This window comes from Prosopis cineraria, unplaced genomic scaffold (genome assembly GCF_029017545.1).
Source record: "Prosopis cineraria cultivar Desert tree isolate PC_DT_omini unplaced genomic scaffold, ASM2901754v1 PC2, whole genome shotgun sequence".
Classification (NCBI taxonomy): Eukaryota; Viridiplantae; Streptophyta; class Magnoliopsida; order Fabales; family Fabaceae; genus Prosopis; species Prosopis cineraria.
The window spans coordinates 1,581,853-1,607,245 of record NW_026555333.1 but is presented as its reverse complement, the minus strand read 5'-3'; the positions used below and the strand labels follow the sequence as shown (position 1 = coordinate 1,607,245).

The 25,393-nt window shown below is 39.6% G+C and overlaps 6 protein-coding genes and 1 pseudogene across 9 annotated transcripts; 3 read left to right on the top strand and 4 right to left on the bottom strand.

The window, feature by feature from the left end:
• Positions 1 to 556: 556 nt before the first annotated feature.
• LOC129303571 (DNA-3-methyladenine glycosylase 1-like) lies at positions 557 to 4,805 on the top strand. 2 transcript variants are annotated; one of them, XM_054942969.1, is made up of 3 exons: positions 557 to 713; positions 874 to 2,084; positions 4,402 to 4,805. In XM_054942969.1, the coding sequence occupies exons 2-3, from the start codon at positions 943 to 945 to the stop codon at positions 4,424 to 4,426; spliced, it is 1,167 nt and encodes a 388-aa protein (XP_054798944.1). In that variant the 5' UTR covers positions 557 to 713; positions 874 to 942; the 3' UTR covers positions 4,427 to 4,805. The 2 variants fall into 2 exon arrangements, with proteins under 2 accessions (XP_054798944.1, XP_054798943.1); XM_054942968.1 differs by having other exon boundaries at positions 557 to 2,084.
• A 1,555-nt stretch (positions 4,806 to 6,360) lies between these two features.
• On the top strand, positions 6,361 to 8,220 carry LOC129301787 (uncharacterized). Its single transcript, XM_054940377.1, has one exon. The coding sequence runs from the start codon at positions 6,361 to 6,363 to the stop codon at positions 8,218 to 8,220; it is 1,860 nt and encodes a 619-aa protein (XP_054796352.1).
• Positions 8,221 to 9,154: 934 nt separating this feature from the next.
• Positions 9,155 to 9,652, bottom strand: LOC129301785 (RING-H2 finger protein ATL2-like). The gene has a single exon (XM_054940375.1). It carries the CDS (start codon positions 9,650 to 9,652, stop codon positions 9,155 to 9,157), a length of 498 nt encoding a protein of 165 aa, XP_054796350.1.
• Positions 9,653 to 10,949: 1,297 nt separating this feature from the next.
• LOC129302296 (uncharacterized) lies at positions 10,950 to 12,214 on the bottom strand. The gene is made up of 2 exons (XM_054941070.1): positions 11,941 to 12,214; positions 10,950 to 11,823 (listed from the first exon to the last, which is right to left on the bottom strand). Exons 1-2 carry the CDS (start codon positions 12,159 to 12,161, stop codon positions 11,343 to 11,345), a joined length of 702 nt encoding a protein of 233 aa, XP_054797045.1. The 5' UTR covers positions 12,162 to 12,214; the 3' UTR covers positions 10,950 to 11,342.
• A 2,105-nt stretch (positions 12,215 to 14,319) lies between these two features.
• Positions 14,320 to 16,554, bottom strand: LOC129302297 (CBS domain-containing protein CBSX3, mitochondrial). 3 transcript variants are annotated; one of them, XR_008591241.1, is made up of 6 exons: positions 16,069 to 16,529; positions 15,907 to 15,982; positions 15,722 to 15,795; positions 15,548 to 15,608; positions 15,158 to 15,463; positions 14,320 to 14,371 (listed from the first exon to the last, which is right to left on the bottom strand). XR_008591241.1 is itself a non-coding variant. In XM_054941072.1 (6 exons), exons 2-6 carry the CDS (start codon positions 16,324 to 16,326, stop codon positions 15,321 to 15,323), a joined length of 612 nt encoding a protein of 203 aa, XP_054797047.1. In that variant the 5' UTR covers positions 16,327 to 16,339; positions 16,420 to 16,554; the 3' UTR covers positions 15,087 to 15,320. The 3 variants fall into 3 exon arrangements, 2 of the variants coding, with proteins under 2 accessions (XP_054797047.1, XP_054797046.1); XM_054941072.1 differs by lacking the exon at positions 14,320 to 14,371 and having other exon boundaries at positions 15,087 to 15,463; positions 16,069 to 16,339; positions 16,420 to 16,554; XM_054941071.1 differs by lacking the exon at positions 14,320 to 14,371 and having other exon boundaries at positions 15,087 to 15,463.
• A 967-nt stretch (positions 16,555 to 17,521) lies between these two features.
• LOC129301880 (tubby-like F-box protein 5) lies at positions 17,522 to 20,107 on the bottom strand. The gene is given in 7 exon segments (XM_054940505.1): positions 17,522 to 17,935; positions 17,938 to 18,533; positions 18,616 to 18,653; positions 18,655 to 18,749; positions 19,266 to 19,353; positions 19,460 to 19,829; positions 19,919 to 20,107. Coding segments are annotated over 7 exon segments (1,440 nt in total). The 5' UTR covers positions 20,098 to 20,107; the 3' UTR covers positions 17,522 to 17,861.
• A 3,074-nt stretch (positions 20,108 to 23,181) lies between these two features.
• Positions 23,182 to 24,858, top strand: LOC129301775 (uncharacterized; annotated as a pseudogene).
• Positions 24,859 to 25,393: the final 535 nt, after the last annotated feature.

The window sequence follows — 25,393 nt, the reverse complement described above, 5'->3', positions numbered from 1 at the left end:
CACGCTCGTCCTCCTCTATCATCGACCCTGAATCTCCCCTTCTCAACTCACTCACTTCACCACCGAGCCCTTCTACTCCGTTGAATCTTCTACTCAAGTCCATTACATTGATGGCACACATTAAAAGAAAAGGTGACCTGCATCATGGGAAAAAGAAAGCATGTGTGAATTTTTTTCAAATGGGGCAGACAACACGTGGCATGCCATATAATCATAATAAAGTCAACTAACAATTAACAATTTGAATATGTTACAATTGGATGACATTGCTCTGACTTTGAGAGTATAGGGAAACATTATATTTTTTAAAACTTTAATATATCAATTGTGCCTCTTAAAAGATTTCAAAAATAAATTTATACTTTAACTCTTTTATACATTACCCGAGAAAAATAAATTCTATATGAGGATGCGGGGGAGCCTTGTGACCCAGACAAAGCCCAAGGTCCAGCCATCAACGATAACTCTTCAAGTATTGGGCTTGTGTCCAGGCAACTAGACTCGATGGGAACAGGTCACGTGTAACACGCGCTGCGAGGTGGCGTTGGAGGAGAGGAGACCACCCAATTGGTGGAGGAATTTGGTGTAGGGCGAGAAGCCGCGCACCGAGCTACGTTCAAGGCTTCAAGCTAGTGAGAAGAGAAAGAGAGGGGAAGGGGGATTGGATTAGAATTGAATTTGCACGAGGGATTACATCAGAAGTTTCCGAATTTGTAACTTCTCGTTATTGCTCACACTCTGAATTCAATCACGTCATCATCTCGCATATCCTTTTTTTTTTTTGGGTATCGCTAACCCTTGTCTTTGTTTTGACATCGCCGACGTCGCCGTCGCCGTCGCCGTTACCGTCACTGTCACCGCCGTCATCTTTAGCCTCCCTGTCACTGCTGGCTCGTCCATCGTCAACCCGAGTTTAGAGGGTTTTGATTGAATCCCTTGCAAATGGGCGAACAAACCCAAGGTCAAGGACAGACCCAAACCCGAACCCAGAGTCAGCCTCAGTCTAGCCAGGATTCTACCCCCACGTCCATTACCACCGCCAATTCAACTACCACAACAACTGCCACCGTCGCCACCGCTACCATTGCACAGGCTACGCTAACAGAGTCCGAACTAAGTAATGCCCCTTCGCAAACCTATTCTCCGCCTTCCAAAATCCCCTTACGCCCCCGAAAGATCCGAAAGCTTTCTCCTGACCCAAGTAACTCTCAAATCGTCCCCGTGGATAACCCAAAACCTATCTCTTCCACCACCTCCTCCGCTAAGACGACGGGCGGCCGGAACAACAAGAATGTTCAACAACGAACCCAAATGGTTCCCAGAATCGTAGCTAGGTCACTATCTTTCGAAGGCGAGGTCGAGATTGCACTGCGCTACCTCCGAAACGCCGATCCACTTCTTGCTCCTTTAATTGACATTCACCCGCCTCCTACCTTTGACAATTTCCACACTCCATTCTTGGCTCTAACGCGTAGCATTTTGTATCAGCAACTCGCTTATAAGGCTGGCACGTCAATCTATACCCGCTTCATCGCTCTCTGTGGGAGCGAGGCCGGTGTTCTTCCAGAAACAGTTCTTGCCCTAACTCCTCAACAGCTTCGCCAGATTGGGGTTTCGGGCCGGAAAGCTAGCTATCTTCATGATTTGGCCAGGAAATACCAGAATGGGATATTATCAGATTCGGCCATTGTAAATATGGATGATAAATCGCTTTTCACAATGCTCACGATGGTTAATGGGATTGGATCTTGGTCTGTTCATATGTTCATGATTTTTTCTCTCCATAGACCTGATGTTCTTCCAATTAATGATCTCGGTGTCCGCAAAGGGGTTCAGCTTCTTTACAATCTTGAGGAGCTGCCGCGACCTTCTCAGATGGACCAATTATGCGATAAATGGAGGCCTTACAGGTCAGTTGCTTCTTGGTACATGTGGAGATTTGTCGAAGCAAAAGGAACTCCTTCAAGTGCCGTGGCTGTGGCTACCGGTGCCAGCTTGCACCATCACCAGCAGGAGCAGCAACAACCGCAGCACCCATCACAGCCGCAGCTTCTGGATCCCATAAATAGCATGTTTAATCTTGGGTAAGACTATATATCATAGCATGCCGAATATTGGTTCTATGCTCATTCTTTTATGCATCTTTTGGTATTGGGACTGAAGCATGAACCGGGTCTGTTTAGTGCACAGAATGGAATGGCAAAAAATGAGGAGAATGAAAAAAAGTGATTTTGGGGATGAGAAATATCTTTTGTGGATTTAAACTGAAAAAGTAATAAAAGGATACGTTATTATTAAGTAATGATGCCAGAAATATTATAGAGATTGCCTATATTGCTTTTCGTGCTATCTGTGCCTTTGGGGATATACTAAGCGAGGCCAACATGGTTGCAAATAGATTTTTATGCATTTTGAATTCAGAGAATAGGTCTGGAACCCTCTTTTTTACTTCCCAGTGGGCGAGGTTTGTAACTTGTTTTGGACTATCAGTTGTTCTATAAGTTATAACCTTCCAGAGACGGTCATTTAATATAACGTTCCAAGTTGTCAACTTTTCATCCTTTTCGTGGAGGTATATCTCCAACATCTACACTTTCAAACCTGCCATCTCAGCCACGAAAATCTCTGCTCCACCAGTTACTGGAAGAAATGTAGAATGGACTATCTCTTTATTCCTGTTCTTCTGGGGATCGATATAATTAGAGAATTCAAATGGTTTTTCAATACTACCCTTAAAACAGAAATTGGCGTTTTAGTGGCCATAAGGATCATTCTGAATTTATCAATTTGACAGTATCATATCCTCCCCCTATGATGAATGAGAATAGGAGTCTCTTCATGCAATGCTTTGAGAAATGTCTTGTCAAGCTGACGGACTTCAACCACCAACTTCCGAGAGACTCTAATCAAATGTGACCTTGTCTTTCTTGGAAGTTCTTTCTCTGATACTTTTGTTTCTAATCTTAGAAATGGCCGTTTTCCTTTAAACAAATTCAGTGAATTGCCATCATTCTGTAAACCTCAATTGTTCAATTTTAAAAGCTGTTCAGATTCAGTTTTCATTCATAAGAAGAGTTGTGCCCAAATAAATAAAAACTAGATGGCTTTTCCTGTGCTAGTCTAGTCTGTCTTTATCTTCATTGCTGAAACTGCTCTTTAACCCTCATTTATTCTTCCCTAATCCTCCTCACCCCCTTTCATAAATGATAAAGAACCTCATGTTTGGTTCCATGAACTTCTGAAGTCCTGTAACTTAAGAACCATTACATTTTCTGCTTCAGCTACTGTTTCCTAACATATGTTTTTTTTTATATCACATCTCAATGCTTCCTGACGAGGAATTCTGTTTACCATTCATTAGTTCTACATGTTAAAATATTACTTTTGTCTTTTGGGTAGGTGGGCCTTCGACTGTTGGTCAATTTTCAATTTACCAGAAAAGAATCTAATCTATAGAGCTCTCAGAGCTCCTCATGCAGGCATTGTGACGTGGCATTTGTATTAGATTCTTGCATGAGTACTTTTTATTAGCAGAATATTTATGTTTTTTCAGTTCAGGATGCTAGTTGCTTTTAGTTGGTATCTTTAGTTGTTAGTTATCGATTGAAAGGGATAATTAATTAAGTACTGGCCGGAGGGGAATTAGCTGTTGCTATTCCAACCTACTGCTCTAGCCATAAGACGGTGTCATGGCGGTCAGTGAGCCTCTGATGAAGAATGAATAAACTTGGCTGGTAGGCATACCACAGTTGGACATCCACTGTAGCAAGCATTCTGAATAAATTATAATGTTTTTGATGTGTCCTTCGCCTGTAAAAAAGGAAAAAAATAAATTGACTTGAGTGCCGCTTTTCAGCTTCTAGTAATCGCATCTTTCTTCTAAAATGAATAAAATGGAAGAGATGCTTGATTCAGAATTGAATGTTGGTCAAACCCTCATGTTTTGTTTTGGACAACTTGGCCATAATTCTAGTACTCCAAATGCACTTCAATTCCTGGTTTTCATACACATATATGTTTGAAACGTTACTTCTTTTTAAAGTATGGATACTTAATTACTCGTGCTAGTGTAAATCCCTAATTACTTGTTTTTTTTTTTCCTATGCCATGTTCCTCTTTTTTTAATCTTCTTGGTCTTGCTTTATGGCTCTGTTAGTGTCAAAATTATTTTCCCATGTATATTTTGGATCTAATTTCACCCGGTTTTGTTACCGCAAGGACAGGACTGATTGGAGTGGAGTTTCTTCCTCAGATGTTCGACGCTTTATTATTATACATGTTTGGTGTCTTTTCAGTTGTCTATTTCCTATCACGGTTGATTTCGTATGTTTATATATGTAACTTGCCAACACATAGCGTGCTCATGCATGGCTCTCATCTTCGGTGTTATGTTATTTACAGGGCTGCCTGTGCTTGGGGACAGTGATTGCCGGTTGAAATGAGAAGTTTGTCATAAGATTTCATCAGCCGTCTTTGGTCATACCAAAAGTGCAAAAGCCAAGCCATGGAGTGTGTGTACTTAATAGAGGATCTTGGTGGTATAAGTTGGATAGTCTGGGCATTGAAGCATTTGTGTATTTTCGGTAAATCTGGTGCAAGATTCAATAAAAAGACAAACCTTAGGTTAGGTCTATTCTGTTGTCGAAATTGTAGGACGCCTGTTTTAAGTTGTGAAGTCGTCTTTCATAAAGACAGGTCTGATTAGAGTGCAGTGCGTCTGCCCCATCGTGATGTGGTTTGGACCAGGTAATTCTTCAGGCCTTGTACGTGGTCCTGCTTGTGCTAGTGGATGCCCATTTTCTGCCTATGGTTTCATTAGATTATTCGTTTATCGCCTTTCACATGCTTCCTCTCTTATTGTGACCGACAGTTGATGTCATATGATTACAGTAGAATCCTAAAAAATAAAAAATAAAAACAAAAAAATTAAATAATGCAACCGGCGACGATGTTCGATAGTTTATGTATACACGTAACACAATGAAAAGCTTTTTTTTATTTTTTTGTTGAAGGTGAAGATGTTAACCTATTCGAGTTTTAAATGTGATTTGCTGTAATTTCAATGATATATTTTTGATTGATCATTGATGATGATGATAACAACATGGCTTGCGTATGATCTTGTCTTGGTTGAAAAGGTTTACCAATGAAATTTAAACTCAGATGAATTAATTAGATAACTGAAATTATTCTAATATAAAAGTAGTTTTAAAACATTTGGCAAAAGTTGATGTGTGTAGTATGTGTTTTCATCATTCAATTATGTAGTTGAGAGTTTGGATTTCAGTTCTTGTGTATCTATTGCTATTATATTTTACATTGATAGGTTGTCTTGTATCATCTCAAAATTTTCTTTGTAGATAAACCTTTTAATACGATGTGATCTTAGGAGCCACTGGAAAGAAGAAAATGAAGCTCCGGTGGAGTCAATTAACAAAATAATTTTGTTACAAGCAATTGACTTGGTGATTGTCCAGTTGAGGACAACTGCAAGTTTATTTACTCTCCTTGGCAATGGAAAGAGGGGGGGAAAAAAGTTCAAAATCCGTGTCAATCACAGTCACTTAATGCCGTTGTCTGTTTGACACGAAAACCCATGAATATGCTTTATGGAAAGAGACTGGATACATACGAAACAAATCGCATTTCTAATTTCTTGCAATAAGCGTCCACTTTGTTTAAACCAAAAAAAAAAAAAAAAAAATCCTTTCTCGTGTCGTATGTAGCTGTTCAGCCATTCATAAAGCTCTCAAAAGCCTGCGGGAATTGGACTCCTAATAAATAAAAAAACTTCGAAAAAAATTATTTAAACTTCGAAGCATGTCTGCTTGGGCAGAATTTTTGAGGACGTAACAAAAAATAAGTGATATTGCAATAATTCATTTTTTACCCATTCATTTATTAAAAAAAAAAGAAAGAACAATACAAAAAGAAATATTAAAATTGGAATTCAAATGAAGGAATATTTTCCTAGCAGTTCATCAAAAGCCAGAGGTAACAAAAGAGGGCGACTAGCTAACCACGGAGACAGGTTGGTTATATTAAATAGAAATTTAGAAATGACTTTGGCAGACGGCAAAATGGATTGCAATCTCAGCACATAGCACATACAACAGCAGCTATGAGACGAAATTGTGACTTGTGAGAGCAGCTCGAGGACCACCCACTGGGATATTCTCGCGGAATATCTCTTCGTTCCTTTAAGGTTTTTCTTAAATATATATTTATTCAGAACTTATCCACCTGGATGATGTAGCATGCAGGGCATGCAACCCGGAATCAAAATCCAAAATCACACTATAAAATGACACAGTCAAGCCTCCCCTGTCTAGCCATTCCCAAGCAGAGCACACTCCAAAAATGCACCACGAGAATTATGATCCTTGCTTCCCCGACCAACCCGTGGTCCACCAATACCTCCCTGTCTGGGCCAACCTGCCGTCCTTCCGCTCCAAGCCGGCCTTCATTTGGTCCGATGGAATCTCCACCCCCACCACTCTCCTCACCTATTCTCAACTTCATGCCTCAGCGAATCTCATTTCCTCTAAGCTCCTCATTCCTCTACAGAGACGCGACACTGTCATCATCCTGTGCCCTCCGGGACTCCAATTAGTGAAGGTCGTCTTTGCGTGTCAAAGGGCTGGCCTTCTTAGCGTTCCCATCACCCCCCCTCATCCTTCTTTTGCTCGTCACAATTATCACCATCTTATCAGGGTCCTTTCCCACACAAAACCCAAAGCTGCCATTGCTCTGCCTGACTACATCTCCAGTGTTGAGAGCTACGTGTCTTCTTCTTCCCCCCACAAGGATGAGAACCTGGCTCGCATGTTACAAAAAATACGTTGGATCTCTGTACACGACGATGACGACACCAAAGATGCTAATGGCAAGATTTTAAACAACCGCGCTGATTCTACGGCATATGATGGTTGTGGGGCGAATGAGGTGTATTTGGTTCAGTACACTTCGGGTGCCACCGGGATTCCGAAACCCGTGCTTATGACTGCTGGCTCGGCTGCTCACAACGTTAGGACGGCGAGGGCTGCCTATGATCTTCATCCGAACAGCATCATCGTTTCGTGGTTGCCTCAATACCATGATTGTGGTCTCATGTTTCTGTTATTGACCGTCGTATCCGGTGCCACATGCGTCCTCACCTCCCCAACCGCTTTCGTCAACCGTCCAAGACTCTGGCTTGAATTGATGTCGGAGTTCAAGGCCACGTGCACTCCCGTTCCGACATTCGCGCTGCCCCTCGTCATCAAGCGAGGTGGGCCACAGCAGGGAACCATTCCCATAAATCTTTCCCACTTAAGGAACCTTATACTCATCAACGAGTCAATCTACAGAGATTTAGTTGAAGAATTTGCCCATGTTTTTATTCCATTTGGATTGAACCCATCCTCCATCTCTCCTTCCTACGGGTTAGCGGAGAATGGTACTTTTGTTTCCACTGCTTGGAGGGTCAATGATAGGTACTCTAGCTTTCCAGGGCTTCCGACTCACAGGAAGCTTCTGCCAGTCGCAAGGCTCTCTGATAATCCATCTCAAGAGGACATGGACATTGTGGTTGTAAACGAGGAAAGCGGTGAACCGGTCGAGGACGGGATCGAAGGAGAAATATGGGTGTCATCACCAAGCAATGCATCTGGCTACCTCGGACATCCTTCCTTAACAAGAGAGGTATTTCACGCGAGACCGGGAAACACAGTTAGAAGGTGTTTTGTTCGAACAGGAGACACGGGCGTTGTTAAAGGGGAGCTGAGGTTTCTGTTCGTGACCGGTCGGTGCCATGACGTTATTGAGGTCGAAGGTGGTCGGAGGATCCATCCTCACTACATCGAGACAGCGGCATACAAGGCGTGTCGGGAGTATCTGAGAGGAGGTTGTATTGCAGCATTTCAGATGTGGAAGACGATAGCAGTGGTGGCAGAGATGCAGAGGATTGAAAAGGACAGTGGGGTATTGAGGAGAATTTGTGAAGAGATGAGAGAAGGTGTGGCGAAAGAAGAGATGGTTGAGGTGGGATTGGTGGCTCTGGTGAAGAGTGAGAGTGTTCCAAAAACAACATCAGGGAAGGTAAGGAGATGGGCGGCAAAGGAGAGGTTCATGGCGGGCAAAATGACAGTTATGGTGGACGTTGCATTCGGAAATGCAACCCATGGAGGTGCCCGAGAGATAAAACCACCAACTCCTGTGTCATTCATCTCTCTTCTTTGACCTTGAGGATGTGGATTGCGATAATTTTTGCTTTGTTTTTGCTTTGTTTTGTTTTCCCCCTTTTTTTTTTACTAATAAATAATCAGGTAGGATAGGATGTGGACTGCGATAATTTTTCGTATTGCTGTTTGTATGCTGGATTATGACTGGGGATAACCAGCTTCTGATTTAAATAAACATTTAGATCAGCACATCTTCTACGATGTAATCGAGTCTGGAATAAGTTTGCTAGGTTTCGACCATCATGACATTATCAATGCTATATGGCTATATTCCTAATTAATGTAAATGATTTTCCTAACTCTTGTATTTAAGTAAGAGAATGTTTTGATAAGAAGAAAAAGACCAAACAAACAATTTTTTTAATCTCTATGAATTAATTTGACAACTTATTAGGGTGTATTTGGGTGCCTCACGTTTCACATTCCAAGTGTGGTTTTTAATTTTGGGATGTGAAATGTTGTTTAGAGTATTTTTTTTAAATGAAATGTGATTTGTAAAAAGACTTTTAAATGAGTCTGAAATTGAAAAAATGGAAAGCTTCTTCTGGTAACTTTTGAAATGCGAATCAGGCATGTGAGCATAAAATGATTGATTGGGACCTAATATTGTAAAAGACTATGATACCCTCATATTTCTCCTTCTTCACGTGCAACCGAGGTTGGCCTCTCTCTCATTCTCCTGCTTCTCACTCGTCGTCTGTCACTCCTCCGTCGCTCCGCGGTCTCTCCTCCGTCTCTCCTTCACCAGCTAGTCACAGATCCCGAGCTCCTCATCTCTTCCTTCCTCGAGCTCCTCGTCTCTTCCTTCGTTGTCGATCGCTGCCATTCCTCTGCCTCATTTCTTCATTTCCACCTTCAATCGTTCACGGATTGAGCTCGTTTTGGGACTTGTTTCAAAGCTCGTTTACTTCTTCATCACCTTAGATTTCATATTAGGACACTAAGCAACAAATAAATTTATCCCTGGAAACAGAGGCTTGTTTCAAAGTTTGTGACGGCTCAGCCAGGGATTGACACTCTGAGCAGATGGAGTGAGAACGAAACCACATATCAATATAGTGAGACTGAAAGCTGTGGCTGCAATTTGGGAGGGTGCGAACTTCATCTCCTTCTTCCAACTCCGACAAGCAGATGGCACAATCATTGAGTGGAAGATGAATGGTGGACGAGTAGGTGAATGTGGGAAGGAACTTGAAAAGAGAAGGATCCAGACGACCCTTGCTCTGGGCGGTGGCTAAGATGGTCGAGGAAATGTGAAGGGGGAGAAGCTGTTGGCCGCTGCCATGATGACGACTGCGCCGACGAAAGGTGGAGTAAGCTTGGTGAAGGTAGATGAGGACGATTAGCATCAAGAAGAGAAAGCGACAGCCAAAGGCAAGCATTTTCATGCCATAGTCAACATCCTCTGCATGATCGGTGTCTAGTTCCATTTGTCAGGCAAAACACAGCTAGTGAAACACCCGGATAGGACTGTGTTATCTTGGGAGAAGATATGGATTATTATAGGAATTGGGAAGGCTTGTTTTATCGAAGGAAACAAATCAAGTATTAATGAATGTTTAACTATTAATTATTAAATTTAATATTAAATCTAACATTTTAAATTTTATATTATTTTAAATTTATTTAAATTTTTAAAATATTTTTAATATATTATATTTGTATAATAAAAATTATAAATTATCATAAATTAATGTCCTTTTTAATCATTGCATATTAAAAAATACATTTTAAAAGTATAAATTTTTATTAATCCAAACAACTTTCAGTTTGTCAAATTAATTTTTTAAAAAATGTATCTAAATATAAATTTTATTATAATAATTAATTTTTATCAAACTGACTTTTATCAAATAAACTTTTATCAAACTGACTTTAAATAAATTAAAAATTAAACACACACTTAGTATTTATAAGCAACGAATCATATGTTTTGAGAGAAAATTGTTCATGAGGACCAAATAACAAACATATTTATCATTAAGGACCCCATATGTACAAATGAAAAGGATTGAATGAGGCCGTCCATAAAAGAAAATATACTATAACAAGTAATTTTGCATTATTTATAGGGGGCCTCTTAAATTATGCCATAACCTCTTTTTTTTTCCTGCCAAAAATTATGCTACAACCTTAACACACGTAAACTGAAGCCAGGGGGTTTCAAGAAGACCCACGCACTCGATCACGTTAAAAGCAATATAAGGTCTGTTTGAATTTCAATTGAGTATAATTAATTATAAAAATAATTAATTAAATTATTGATTTTAATTATAATTGATTATGATTACAATTTTATTAAGAAAAAAATAGAAGAAAAAATAATTTGGATTTATTTTTATTAAATTTTGTGCCTTTCTTATAATTTTTTTGGAGCTTTTCTTGTAATTTTCTCACATATGTCTTGTAAAATTCAAATGCAGAAGCTGATTCTCATCTCATGGCTTATGGAAAAAATCAATTTTTCCTCTAAAATCGATTACCCAATTCAGCGACTGTTTGGGTAGTTTTTTAAATAATCGATTTTTGGCCCCAAAAATTGTTTAATGAGGCAGTCCAGACAGGCACAGAAATTATGGTTCATGTTCACTGCTCATTGCGGTAATGACTAATGACATCATATACTCATTGATCACTATGATGAGGTATAGGTCGTTTAGGTTTAAAATTTTTGAATGATAAATTTATTTATTAAAAAGAGACTGTTATACAATTAGAAGATAAAAATTAAATGAAATCACATCTCAACTATTCAAAATTAATTAATCTGTACTACTGTGTAAATTGATGATGAGCAACTAGTGTGGTTCTAAAAATTGACATATTCCAAAAGCCAAATAAACAAGACATGAGCCTCCTTGTTTGCATGTGGGTGGCTGTAACATGAGCTGTGCAAACCAATTCGCCAAAAAAAGGAAGTAAATGAAATAAAGTACTATAGTTCTATGTCAACATTGGTATATGAATCGTACCCAATCATCAGCAATACACATGGGGCGGAGGGGTGTTGTCAACCCAATGCAATTCTCTGTCCATCACCCCACTCTCCACATATCAATATATACACATCTCGTTTGAGTCAGCGTGTGTTGATTGCTCGTGTCTATATGCACACACACCCTATGCTGCACCAGGGCTTGACGCTCCCGGAGCTTGTGCTGATGATGTGGTTGTGCCAGGTGCTGCAGCCTCCACGGGTGCCTCTACCGTGGACGTGACCGCCCCTGGCGCTTCAGCCTCTAACTTGGGTGCAGTTGCTTCGGTTGATTGTGCCTCCGGTGTCGTAGCGCCGGGTGCGTATGCCTCGGGTGTGGCGGCGCCAGGTGCGTAGGCCTCGGGGGTAGGTGCTTCTGGTACGTATGCCTCCGGTGCGTCAGCCTCTGGTGCCTGAGCCTGGGGTGTTGCTGCGGCCAGGGCCGGTGCTTGAGGTTGGGGTGCATATGTAGGGGAATATGTCGGTGATGCTTCCGCCGGAGATTCTGCGTCTGCAGGTGAAGATTCATCCACACCTATGTCTGCAAAGTCTGCTGCTTCTGGTTCGTCGGAAGGAGATCCGTCAGCTGACCCCGTGGGTGCGTTTTCATCAGTGTATCCCATATTGCTAAATTGCACGACATTAATTATGCACACAGTTAAATCCCTTCTTGTTTTTGTTAGCAGGAAGAAAAAGCAAAAACAGAGAGAGAATGGACATCAAACCCCTGAAATTGAAACTTACTTGGCGTTGCCTTTAATCCAGTCAGCCCAGACGGATGATTCGGAATCATCAGCGCCTCCACGCAGAGCAGCCTGAGCATCATCTATGGATTGCTGAGAGATACCCTGCGATGCCGCCTGGTCTGCCAGACTCTTCCAAGGATCATCCTGACCCGCTGCCCAGCGCCATGGCAGAGCCACCAGTAATGATATTACTAACACCAATGATGATATTCTTGCCATTTCCTTAATTTCCAGTATTGAACGAATGGTTGCAATTATGCAACGCTGAATAGTCTAGCATTCGCCGTATTTATAGCCCTACTAGATTACTGGGTTGCCCAAGTTGACGGCTAATCATGTGGGACTCGTCCCCTAACCGCATCTCGCGTCTCTCTTTGTTATCTTTAGCACACTTCAGTTGTTCACCGTAGATCAGTAGCTAACCCCTTATCTTACAGCATTTTTATTGGAAAACCTCCTTTTCCGACTTTACTCATAATAGCTTTTGTCAAGTGGTGGCCTGGCTTTCCCCTTATTTCTTATTGACTCATATTTAGTTACATGCATGCAACATTCATTCGTTATTCTTCTCTCTAATATCTCCAATCTCTCAAACATTGAATATGATAATTTCATTTCTTCTCCCCCCTCCTCTCTCTCTCTCTCTTACCCCTTAGTGACTAATCCTAAAGTATTCACACATTTTATTTACTCTTCCACGATGCAAAGTATTTGGATTGCTCCCTAGATTTACGCAAGGAGAGAAGATACTTGTGTAAAAGAGAGGAAAACGAAAGGATGAAAGTGTTAGACAAAGTATTAAGCTATATTTCGTCATATTTCTTACAACGAGTAAAAGGGGAACATGATTACATATTGCACATAGACACAAGATTACAAGAAAGACACCAAATGAAACTATACATCGAGGCAGCTGGGCGGCATTACTCCAGTGCATAATGCCTTTTATAAATGTCTCGTACAATAGCACCATCCAGTAACTTGGTAGAGCGCAAGGAACTTGCTTCAACAAAGATTTAGATTCCTCATCATCCCGTTGAAGAAAACATACTTATATTAACCAAGTAAATGGTCGATTCAAATCAAAGATGATATGGGCTCATGATTAATAAAAAACGAGGGGAGCGTCATCGAATATCCGAACCCTGCTTCAAATAGGAAATTTAAATAGATCCTAGAATCACATATGATTTGAAGAAGGAGATGTAGGAATTTTGTGCATGATCATATATACATGCCAGATCGGGTTTTGTCGTAACGTATGCATTAAGGTGGTCGATATCTGGACTAAAAGGACCATGTCGATGTGCCTGAGCCTGACTACCCCGTGATCTAAAATTTGAAGGATTAGATTAAAGTGGATCTTCTTTCTCTCTACCAGGTCATTAATTTAATGTTTTCACGATTTGTGTAAAATCTAGTTTTGACTGCATGCATATGATTGATTCCCATGCAAAAATCCAATTACTTGGAAACATTTGTGACCAATAACTAAAGCTCCATCTCCTTCAACATAAACAGAGCGTTCTACGTTCAAATGTTTGGAAGGACTATTCCAAAAGCAATGAATTATGGAGATGATGAGGCAATAAAAGCAGCAGATATGAAGTTAAAGGCACGCCGGTCTGATACCAACAATAGAAAAGGTAAGACAGAGACATTGAAATAATGGGATGAACAGATCATGCCTGGAGTCTCGAGTAGTTAGCCTGGAGTGAATGTATCTGGGCAAAGGGACTCAATCATGCTTAATTCGATTGACGTCCTCCATAAGGATCTCATAGTTCCTCTTCACTTCTTGTGTCGACTTTTCGGCCACCATCTTTGCCACGTGCCGCCACCTATCTGGGTCTTCCGGCCCATACACTGCAAGTGCATCCTCAAATCTTGCGTTCTCGTCCCTCGTCCAAGCCATTGATCCCAAACATGAGAACGTGCTTAGTTGTGGCCACACCCATTCTTCATCCTCAAATGAGGGAGGATCCAAATTACTGTTCTGTGCAAGTTGGGGAATACTAGAATAAGATTTGATTCCCACGATGCGAGGGCTCCCAAAGACAGAGGGTCAATTACTTGGCTTTTCATTGCCCACTGGATCACTCATTCATTAGCCAGTAGAATTTCTTCGGAGTTTTTCTAGCGTGGTGGGGGATTAGATCCTTAATCCTCCTTGATATGGATTCCCTGGCTAACAATATAAACCTCCACCCCTAAAGCAAGGCTAAGATATTATGTGTCGTCTCCTTTTCATTTGCGACAATGCGCGAATTTCCACCCCTTCTTTCACTTACATGGCAACTTGCCGTAATGTACCATCTTCAATCTTCATGGAGTGAGTAATATTCGACTCTCAAGAAACTGCAGGAATAATCTTGAGTTTTGGTTTTGCTCATCTTTTATTCGCGTGGCCTTGATGTAGCATGAAACTACTAGCATAGTACATTTGAAAATTAGGGTTCATGACATTCGCGTCAATGACTTTTTGAAGCTACCCAACTTGCGAATCACATTTGCTTTTGTTGCTAACATCTTATTAAGTCAGATTTATGGATTCTCTTGTATCGATACAAGACTGCGATATCGCAGTCTTTCTCACGTTCCACCAATTTCGAGGTATGATGGTTTTTCCATATTGGTTGGGCATCAAATACAGCTGGTGTTTGGATTTTAGAATATGCGGTGAGAGTTGGCATGCTCCCTTAATTTATTATACAAGGAGCCCAGCAGATGCGCTAATTTACTAATTCAAGAATCAAGAGTCTCATTAAACATTGATTTTTGTTCATTTTGTCAACCTACCTTTATATTTAAAGGTGATGGGTGATAAAAATTAAAAAAGGAAACGTTATTGTAATTAATTCATTGGTTCTTTTTGGATCGTTTTAGTTATTAATAACTTCAATATAATTAAAAAAAATGAATACACCATGTGAGATGTTGGGATTACCAGCCATTCTACTTCTCATATCATAAGATGTTTTTAATTAATTTACATCTCTCTAATAATATTTAAAATTATATATTATTTTTGTTTAACATGCTGTATTAATTAAAAAAATTATTAATTAGAACTTAATTAAAAATACTTTTAAAAAATGTATTAAGTATATATACCTCAAAAGACCAAAATGGCCATCCAAAAAATATTATGGTCTATCACGTGTAAAGATAATTTTTCAGATTTATAGAAGATGTAAATATATTTACCAACATACCAAAGGCGAAATATACTCGAAAAGTACATGTGATTGAGTCGCTGAATTTGTGCCTTGTAGAAACGGGGATGCTTGGAAAAGATCTTGAATTTTGAAACACGCATGTGTTTGACACAAGCGTATCGTGTAAAAGTGTTTGTTTGGTCAAGGGAAGAATGAGCCCCTAATAGTATTCTCCTCTGATGTAATCATTGAGTCGCCTCAGTTCTCCGCTTTGCTGCTCCATCACTGCTCTCACCACATCCACCATCGAAATCATTCCCACCACTTTCCCATCAATTACTGGCACATGCCTTATGTGATTCTCTGCAATCAAAGTCTCACATATTCTTTTCATCTCTTCCATCTTGTTTTACCTTAACTCCCACTAACAACGAACAAAAGAAATACCTGTCATAATTCGCATTGCTTGCAGAATGTTCATATCAGAGGTCACCGTCATTAGGTTTTTCTGTTCAACATAAATCATTAGGACGAAGGTCAGCGAAAATAGAAAGAAAGGAAAGAGGTGCATGGTGATTCCATTGTTCAAAGGGATTTCTATGAATGTCATGAAATAATAACCTCATCAGTCATGATTTCACCAACTTGTGTGTACACTGGAGATCTTCCTTTCGCAACTATTTTCCTCAAGCAGTCTATCATTTCATTTATGCCACCGCACACAAATTAATCACAATCTTTCAACTTCAGCACATTGAATCCAGGCTTTGTTTCAATGGTTTTTGAAAATTTTAAACAGAAATTACCTCTTTCTGTGACGATTCCTGCTATGTGACCCTCGGGCTTTAGCACCACCAGTGATCCAATATTGTTCGTAGCCATCTGAAGTCTTGCAGAAACATAGTCAAGATATATAGGTATCAAAGGAAAAGGATGGTATATATGATCAACAATTCCAACTATCTTACATTCTTCATTGCATTAATAACAGCATCATCAACTCGGCACCAGAGCCATGAACCCACTTTTTCTTCTCCCTTTGAAAGGAGAACGTCAGAAACTGTAACATTCTCCAACCCTTTCTGCTGCATTGGTGGGGACGCCGTCACACATCCAAAGCGTGAATATATGCTTTCCATGTTGATGATTCCATTCCCATGGAACTGTAATATTGCAGGCCTTGGAGGGTTTTGGCGCAACCTTACTCCCCGCCAAATTCCTAGCATCTTGTTTATTCTCCTATTACAAAATCAAAATAGATATCAACACATACACAGAAATAAAACAAGCGTAGGAGATGATAGCGTTGCTAGGGATACTTGGAAATTGGAAATAATCTCTACTGGGGGATAAGGCACGTTATGGAACTCGTCGACTCTTGGTATTTCAATTTCAATTCATCATAAAAGGTAAAGAGAATATCTCCCTGCTATTGTTTACTTTGTGAAGGTGTCTTCTCCCACAATTCTTTTCTTCGTAATGTGTATGAAGAAAGGCACTTTCTAATTGATGAAGTTAGCATATAAGCCTCCAGTCTCAGGCCCTTCATTCATACAAGACACCAACCAAAATAAATAACTAAATACTTAAATGACAGCATATTGTCATAGCTTTGAAACTTCTTTGTTCTCTTTATTAAGTCAGCCAAACCTTTAATATAGAGGTAAAAGAACGGAAAAACTTGAATATAAGAGAGAGAAGAAGACTTGAATGAGAGAACTTTAAAACTTAGAACTTTGTTTAAATTGTTTGTTTTGCTTATTAGTTACAAATAGGGATTGGGAGTATTTATAGACTTTTCCCTAACTTTCCCACCTTCTTAATGAACGATAAAAATTAATCCAATCTAACAATTTATAATGCTTTTTTAGAATATTTATAATAATTCCTAGGATAATATTCTAGTTAATTTACAAAGACTATTTTAAAACATCTTAAAATATCCTAAAATATTTAAATATCTTCACATTTTTTCATAAGTTTTTAAGACTTTCTAAAAATTTTTAAATTTATCTAGATATTTCTAAATTATTCCAGATGCTTCTAGAACATTTTAAAATATATTAAATTTTTCTTGAACATTTTGAATTCTCTTAAATTTCTTACATCATCCTGAATGTCTCCAAAAATACCTTGACTTTGTAGGTTCTCTTCTTTTTGAACATAGGCTGTGACAATATGCTAACTAGTTATTGGCTTATGCGATTCAATTCAACAATTAAGGCTCTGTCTTCTACTTGGTAATATGAATCGCAACACGTGGGTAAATTGCAAAAAGAACGCCAACCGAGAAAGCTTACCATGGGGCAAAGTATACGCTTGGAAATTCATTCTGTGAGAGGTAAACAAAATTTCCTTCCTCCTGCCTCACAAGATTAGAATAGTTTGCAGACATGTAATAAAAAAATTGGTCAAACGAAGAGCACAAGGACAACCTTTCAAAGGAATAAATGCCAAGGCTCCGGCCAAAGCAAAAACAATTCTGCACTTTGCAAAAATACGTAACTGGGAAGATTATTTTTGTCATACAAGGTTAGCTACGATATGCATGGAGAAATTAATAACTTGGTAAACTTGCCAATTAAACACCAAGCCTGACAGCCAGGCCAAAAAAACTTGTAACTACAGGTAAAGGCATTCATTGGCGTAAGAGTAGTATCCCAGATGCCCCCGGGGCCCTTGTCTTTTTCAAGAATATATTTGCATGTGCAGAAATGGAAGAGTAGCACAGCGTTATTCCACAGTGAAACAAGGGATATGATCACTCGCAAGCGGGTTTGGTGTCAAAGCTGCTCAAGCAGATTGCGAAGGCTTGAAATGCAGAGAGGGGATAACGTAATCCATGGTGAATATGTCCTTTCCAATTTTCCCAAATTGTAATATTACTCTATCGTGTTCTGCTGCTGAAGCATTTTGTCGAGGTTCTGCAGCTGCTACGAGCTGGAAATTCTTTACTGAGGCCACTGTAACACGTCCCTTAAAATTCAAGCACCAACACTGCAGTTGTTCATGCCACCTAGGAGCTTTATTTTTCAAAATCAGTGGCACCCTTGTGATGTGGTTTGATTCTGGAGGCTTGTCTTCGCTGTTGGAGCCATACTCAACTCCTGGCTTTCTTTCTTTCGAAACAGCCGTGGTAGATGAATGATCATCAAGGCATCTAGTAAACCTCAGAGGAGTAGGAGCAGTGCCCCCTTCTTGAATGGCAGAAACTGGAATAGAATGCATGGTACACCGCATTCTCCTGGGACCTCTTGTGCGGAGAACATTGAGTTCGTAACATACGGTGGCCACATTATACTTTGCAACAGCAGCCCTTGGAAGAACCTGCTCTGAATAGATTCTTTGCTGCAATTTACCATTCAACGGTAGGGAAGAATCAAGCGGGAGTTGACTATCCAAGATCATGAACTTGGTACCAAGAAAATTAGACCTGCTCATTGCTCACTGATCAATTTAACAATAGAAGAATGCAGCAACTAACAAGATAAGGACCTTGCAGAGGTGTGACTAACCTCAACTTTCCAACGTATGCACTGCTTGCTTTAGAAAAAATCGTCCGCAACCAAGGATATTATAAACTCTGTACATGTTGTCCGTCTAATCTTCTTTGCTGCCAATAGCAGTTTACTCATATCCCCAGAGAGAGCTACAAACTAACGAGAGTTATATATCCCAGTAACAACAATACATATCCAAGGAACGGGAGGAATTTTCGTCGTAAAGAAAAATGATATATGAGACATTGAAATAAAAGACCAGATTAATAAAGGTCAGGAAACAAAATCTGGTCTTCATGGCAGCTGCTGCTGTTACTTTAGACCGAGCAGCATGGTTCAACAGAGTACTTGACAGGAGAAACTTAAGGAAAAATAACTATTGTTTGAAGGAAAAAGTTTTGTCTCCCAACCAAGAATTATTATTGTCAAACCAAGGGATAAAAATTTAGAGTCTTCACCATAACAGGTTTTTATAATGAGTAAAACTGTATGCTCACTTAAACTAGATGATCGAAATAATTTGCTCAGGTTGGAGATTGCAAACGAAGTGACTATCCACAAGGATGATTCGACAATTTCAATACCAATGTTTAAACTTAAAAGAAAAAAAAAAAAGATTCAACTCTTGACAAGAGATATATGCAGAAACAGAACAACCAAATTACCTGGACTTGGACCAAGATATAAAAGATAGTTCGAAGTCACACTTTCTCTCTTTATAAAACACTGGATGGGAGTCTCTCTTGGACCAGGCTAGCAGGAAGAGAAGCGATCAGCATAGATTAATATGGGTGAATCACAATCAGTACTCCGTGCTCATGAATTTAACGTAGTATATAAATTACACGGGAGATATTACCTGCTTCAGCGATATGGGGAAGGTAAGCCAACCACACTGTTCTGGTGTCTTTACCACCTCCTCTGTTATCTTTCTCCATGACCTGCAAACTGAGGCACAAACAACAACCACCCGCCGGGCAGGCCAGGAAGATTCGCTTGCTTCCACCCTCTGAATTATGTCTAATAACAACTCAGATGGTAAGTTAGCCCAGGGGCTCTCCCGAGCCACTAACGAAGCTAGTGAGGACAATTCAGGGGCAATAAGAGATCTTCCACGGCAAGGGATACGATTTGCTTCTACCCCTCTTATAGATATATTGCCCATGCCATCTCGAACATCCCTTAGGTGGCGAACAAAATCTTTGAAAGGCATTATGATTGGACTGACACTGCAATTTAAGTTGGTGAAAGATAAAGAGAAGAATTTAGCAAGTTTAAAGAGATTTAGGACACATCTAGATAAGTACAGTGGATCTACCAGTGAAGCCGTGAATCACCAATGGATAATGGATAGTTATTAATTAACCAGTTGACATTGTTCAAATTGACATAAAGAACAATTCTGGAATATCGAGGTGGGGAAAGGAATTTCAAATTAGCCGAGAAAGAAGTCATGACATTATTAAAGGAAGTTGTCAGCGCTGACGACGAGAACATCAAGGAAGTGTTCTCAACTAGTAAACATCTACCAATAAAGATAAATCCTTTATCTATCTCGAATTAAAAGGCGACACTGTTATTCACAGGTGAGGAGGCCATGCATTTGGCCGGCAAACCAGTCTTTCTGGAGAAAATGAGGAGAGTGCTTCCAAAACTGAACCACTTTCCGAAGCCAATGTCTCGGCGAAAGCAAAAGGCTAAGATAAGAGCGAGGGACGAAGAGATAAAACTAGGAAATGGCGATCAAATCGTGAAGCCTTTGATAAATTACAGGGGAATGTGAGACCATCCTCGACGTCTCTGCAGCCATGCGCTGTGCCCGGAGACGGTCATCGACATTCAGGTTATAGATTGGGAGAGAAGGGTGGCGGTTGGGAATGGTCATACAGAGGAGACAAGCGAACATTTGGGTCTTTGGTATTTAGGCGGGGCCCACGCTGGACTCTACTTCGTTTCCGTCAATTCACCTCAGCCATTACACTATTACAGCACGCATGGTCAAACCGTCAAGCGCACCTTCAACGTCCTTGTCATCTTCTTCTGTTCACCCCCCAAATGACACTTTTTTTCGCCAGTAATTTTGTATTTTAATATCTATTTATCAGTTTTCGGTTGCTCCACAGCCAAAAAAAAAATTAATATAAAGGAATCAAATCAGATCAAATTAAATTCAGTTAAACATTGTGCACATATTGCAATCTTATTAGGATTTTAAAAGCAAAAATGTGAAGCAATTGAAATAGGTGCCATCTCGTTTACAACGTATCATTGACTTTTTCATTGTTGTTTCAGTACAGGTGTTCTGTTACTTGATACTTAATATATCGTTTTGTCAAAAATAAAACCACGTGGGTGCATCATCGATTAGATAATTCACAGCGATTAAATTAAAGATTTTATAGACTTGTCTTTGTGAATTTTATAGTTAAAACTCTGTGGAAATAAAAAATCAGTATAACCTAACTAAAAATGAATTTTTTTTTTTGGGCGGACCTGGATTATTAAGCGCGTTTCATGTATTTGGGCATTGGAAGATATGCAGTGGAAATTAAGAATGAGAAAAGTGACGATGATCCACCGCACTTAGTCGATCGTAATGAATGAAGCAATGTTGATGGTAGTCTTAATCTGTAACGCCCACTTGGATGGTGGAATCAATGTGCGGTACTGAATTTGATCTGAACAAAGAAAAACTAACAAAAGGAGTAGTGGGTAATGATGGATACATATATATCCGATACTGTGGATGATTCATTCACCCATTCACTGGGTGTGGGTTAAAGTCGAAGTTAAATACAGATATCAGAGTCAATTCGATCACCAACTCGCACAGCCATCTGTTGGGTTGGTAGGAGAGCAAAACTCACATTAACGGATCGGTCAAAACGTACTGGGAATTAGAAACACCACCAAATAATTTGCTAAACGCCATTCTGGCAATTGCGTGATTGAATGTGGATCGTTTGGTGGTAGGTACGGTAGTTGCTCAGGCCGCGACGTTCAGGATACAAAGTTAAGAGACAAGGGACGAGGTGAATCCCGTACGCAGTTGAAGCCATACATATATATCCGATACTGTGGATGATTCATTCACCCATTCACTGGGTTGGGTTAAAGTCGAAGTTAATCCAGATATCAGAGTCAATTCGATCACCAACTCGCACAGCCATCTGTTGGGTTGGTAGGAGAGCAAAACTCACATTAACGGATCGGTCAAAACGTACTGGGAATTAGAAACACCACCAAATAATTTGCTAAACGCCATTCTGGCAATTGCGTGATATGAATGTGGATCGTTTGGTGGTAGGTCGGTAGTTGCTCAGGCCGCGACGTTCAGGATACAAAGTTAAGAGACAAGGGACGAGGTGAATCCCGTACGCAGTTGAAGCCATTATTTCACTGATGATGATGATAATAAAGTAGTGGAGACAGCCCAGCGGCCCACTAAAATAGAAGGGAGCCAAGAGCACGATTTCAGGGACAGATGATGTAAGTCAGACATTTGGAATTTTATGAATGAATGAAGGAGCAAAGCCTGGAGTTGAGGCAGATGCATGGTGAGGAATGTTCTGGACACGTAGGCGCTGGGAGCATGCCCCCACTCTCATGAGTAGTAAATTAAAGTGTCAGTCACATAGCTTGCGATATCTGAATTATTGCAGCGGCTGAGTCTGCATCACCTAATTAGAGTCATGTGGATGATATAATTTGTGGGAGTGAGTGGGGTGGATGTCATGAAAAGGACAACAAGGACACAGACGGACGCCTGTGCCCTGCCCGCCATCATTGATCCCGTAGGTACTGTATTAGTTTATCCACATGTTAATGTTATTGTGGGTACGGCACGGGTTTCAACCCTGAGAAGGGGAGCTGGGCTGCGGTTTCGAGGTTGGGATGATTGATTACTTCTACAAGACAAGGGTCTGGGGCCAATGGGCCGTGTTTGATTTCCTCTTTGCAAGACCCGAATCCATGTTAAAGCCGAAGTAATTATGAACTTCCCCATGCGATTTTCGTCAATTCATGTTTGAGGCAAAACAAATTTTTTATCTAGACCCACGCTTGACTTTGAGTCGAAGCACTTATAATTTTATGTGTTCATTCTGCATTTAAGCTAAACCCACTTTTGTAAATTCTAATCCAAAAGTCCCCATTCATTCAAATAAAGTAGACTACGCACCGATTTTCATCTTTAAAACAAAGGACTGCGCACCGAAGATGAGGGTAAGGCGCAATTTTTATTTTTTACGGGAATTAATTAATTGACGGAAACAAACAAATAAATCAATCACACGGAGTAATTTTGTTTTGCACGGGTGTCAGTCCCGAGTTAAGTATGGTGGAATCTGAAGAATCCTCAATCTTAAACAATGATTAACTGGCCAAAAAAATCTTAAATAATAATGTAGTGTAATCCAACCCGTGGTCTAGGAACAGAGGGGTTATCCATTCCTCCTGGATCGATCCTCTTTTACTGGTTAGCCAACTGAACATTACAAGAGGACAAAATCTGGCATAAAAGGAACTAAATATTAGTTGCTTATTCGTAAAAAATGCATGAGCTGGTCCAGTGATCGCAAAATGGTGGTGGTGGTAATAATGACAGATGATAAAGACACAAAGAAAAGCATAGAAATCAAAAGCAAAGTTCGGTGGCGATATTTTCTTCAAGATAACATTATTCGGACGACGTGGATCCCATTTGGATTGAGACGTCGCCATTCAAAGCGGAAAGTTTTGTGCTGCTCCTGTTCTTTTGAGGTCGTTGCCGATAATGCAAGGACAGCAAAGTTATGATGGAGACGAATAAAGAAAAAGAAAAAATAATAACTTGAAACAAAATAAATATTTACACATATGCAAATAAATTAAATTATTGTTATTATTAGTATTATTCTGATAGTGGGCATGCAAATATATAACGCGAGTCTTTTGTTTGGTTTTGCTGGAATTAAAACAAGGTAGAAATGGTTGAAAAGGAGTTGAAAGTTGAAAAAAGAAGCGAAAGTGTCGGGGGGTTTGTTTTGTAAATCTGTGGGCAGGCTGAAGCAAAGCCTAGACCCTGGAATGTGCAGTTTATCCGATGCCCAAACTAATCGGATCTTCATCACAGTCGTTGGATCGCCCTTTTAAAGCGGGTCCCATCTCTTCCTGTTTTTTTCAGTCCCCAACCGCATTACATAAGTAGCAGTACTCCACGCTTAAGGGATAAGGATCAATACGCAGAGATCCGAAGCTGAGTATCTCATTAAAAACATCACCTCTTGGAGGATTCTTGTGTTAATCGACACGATCGAGCATTATACATGGGTTTCTCTTATGGCAGGATGGCACTCTCCCACCATCGATCCTGAATCAGGTACTCGTTAAGTGTTTACTCTTTGTTTTGTTCCAGTTCCGCTGGTCGTTGCACATAGTTTGATGTTTACTTGGGAGCCAAATCTCTCCAATTTCAGCCAAACTCAAGAGCCAAATCTCTCCAATTTCAGCCAAACTCAAGAGAAATCGCTCTCACCAAAGAAGAAATCGATGCTTACTGGAGATTAAAGAAGAAGATAGAAGAAGATCACCTCAGGGCTATTTCCGGTTTACCACAAGCCATTCAGGTTGGGGACGACCGCCAGACATGCACACACCGACCACTTTGATTTCTGAAAAAAACATATTAATTACTAATTGATAAAAGCCTGTGATACTGATGATGCGTGCAGGACAGCAAATCTGAGGAGTCCGAGAACAAGTTACAAAAGTCAACTAGCATGCCCTCGACCCGCACGAAAGAGTCCGTGGATGTGGATGCGGGAACGAGTCTGGAGCAGCTTATCAAGAAAAATGTCTGGTAATATATATATTTGAGTACAATTCAGCCTATTGTGTTTAATTAATTAAGTTGTTTTACTTTACATTCTAAATCGTACGTGGGTAATAAAATGGTTGAATGTGAGGGCAGGTGGACGAAGAGTAACTGGGCATTCCTGAATGAACCTCCGGTGACTGAGGCTGCTTCCAGCAAGTATGCGTCACAGTTCCACGTGGCCAACTTGGGAGCACCAAAGTTCAACCCCGGCGATGGCATTAGTGCTTGATACAGACTCTCGATAACAACTGTGTGTGCGTGTGCGTGTGTGCGCTCTTGTGTAATAACTGCGCGCGCGCGCGTTTGGTCTACTTTGTTCCAAATGACGGGCTTCTGTGTTAAATGGAACTGCTTTGAGTTGTTTTTGCTGGTTTAACGGGAAGGAAAGGCTGCTTTAATTTTTTCGACTCTGAAGAACCTCAGCATGTTAATGTAGCTGCAAAGTCTTTAGTTCAATATTTTTATATTTTAAACTTACAAAACTGTATCAACTCACTTATAAATTTAAAATTTAGATTAAATATAAATATAGTTAAACTTAAAAATTTATCTTTGAATTTATTTTTTTGACATTTCTAACTTATAAAATTATGCTAATTAATTATAAATTCAGACTAAATAAAAGTTTTTATGAACTTGTTAAGCTTGTTAATTTTTTTTAGTTTAACGAGTTAAGTATATACTATAAAAAATTTGTTTTATAAAAATTATAGGACCTGGTTTAAAAAAAATTTGAAATGAAAAAAAATAATATTAATTAAAAAAAGAAAACAAAAATATTAAAAATAAATTTTTCTGTTTTAAAATTTTTATGTTTTGTATATTATAATTTATTAATATAGATGAGTTTAATTTCAATAGTTTATATTTTTAATATATTTAAATTAATTACAATTATATTTTAATAATTATTTATTAATAAATTTAAATTTTTAT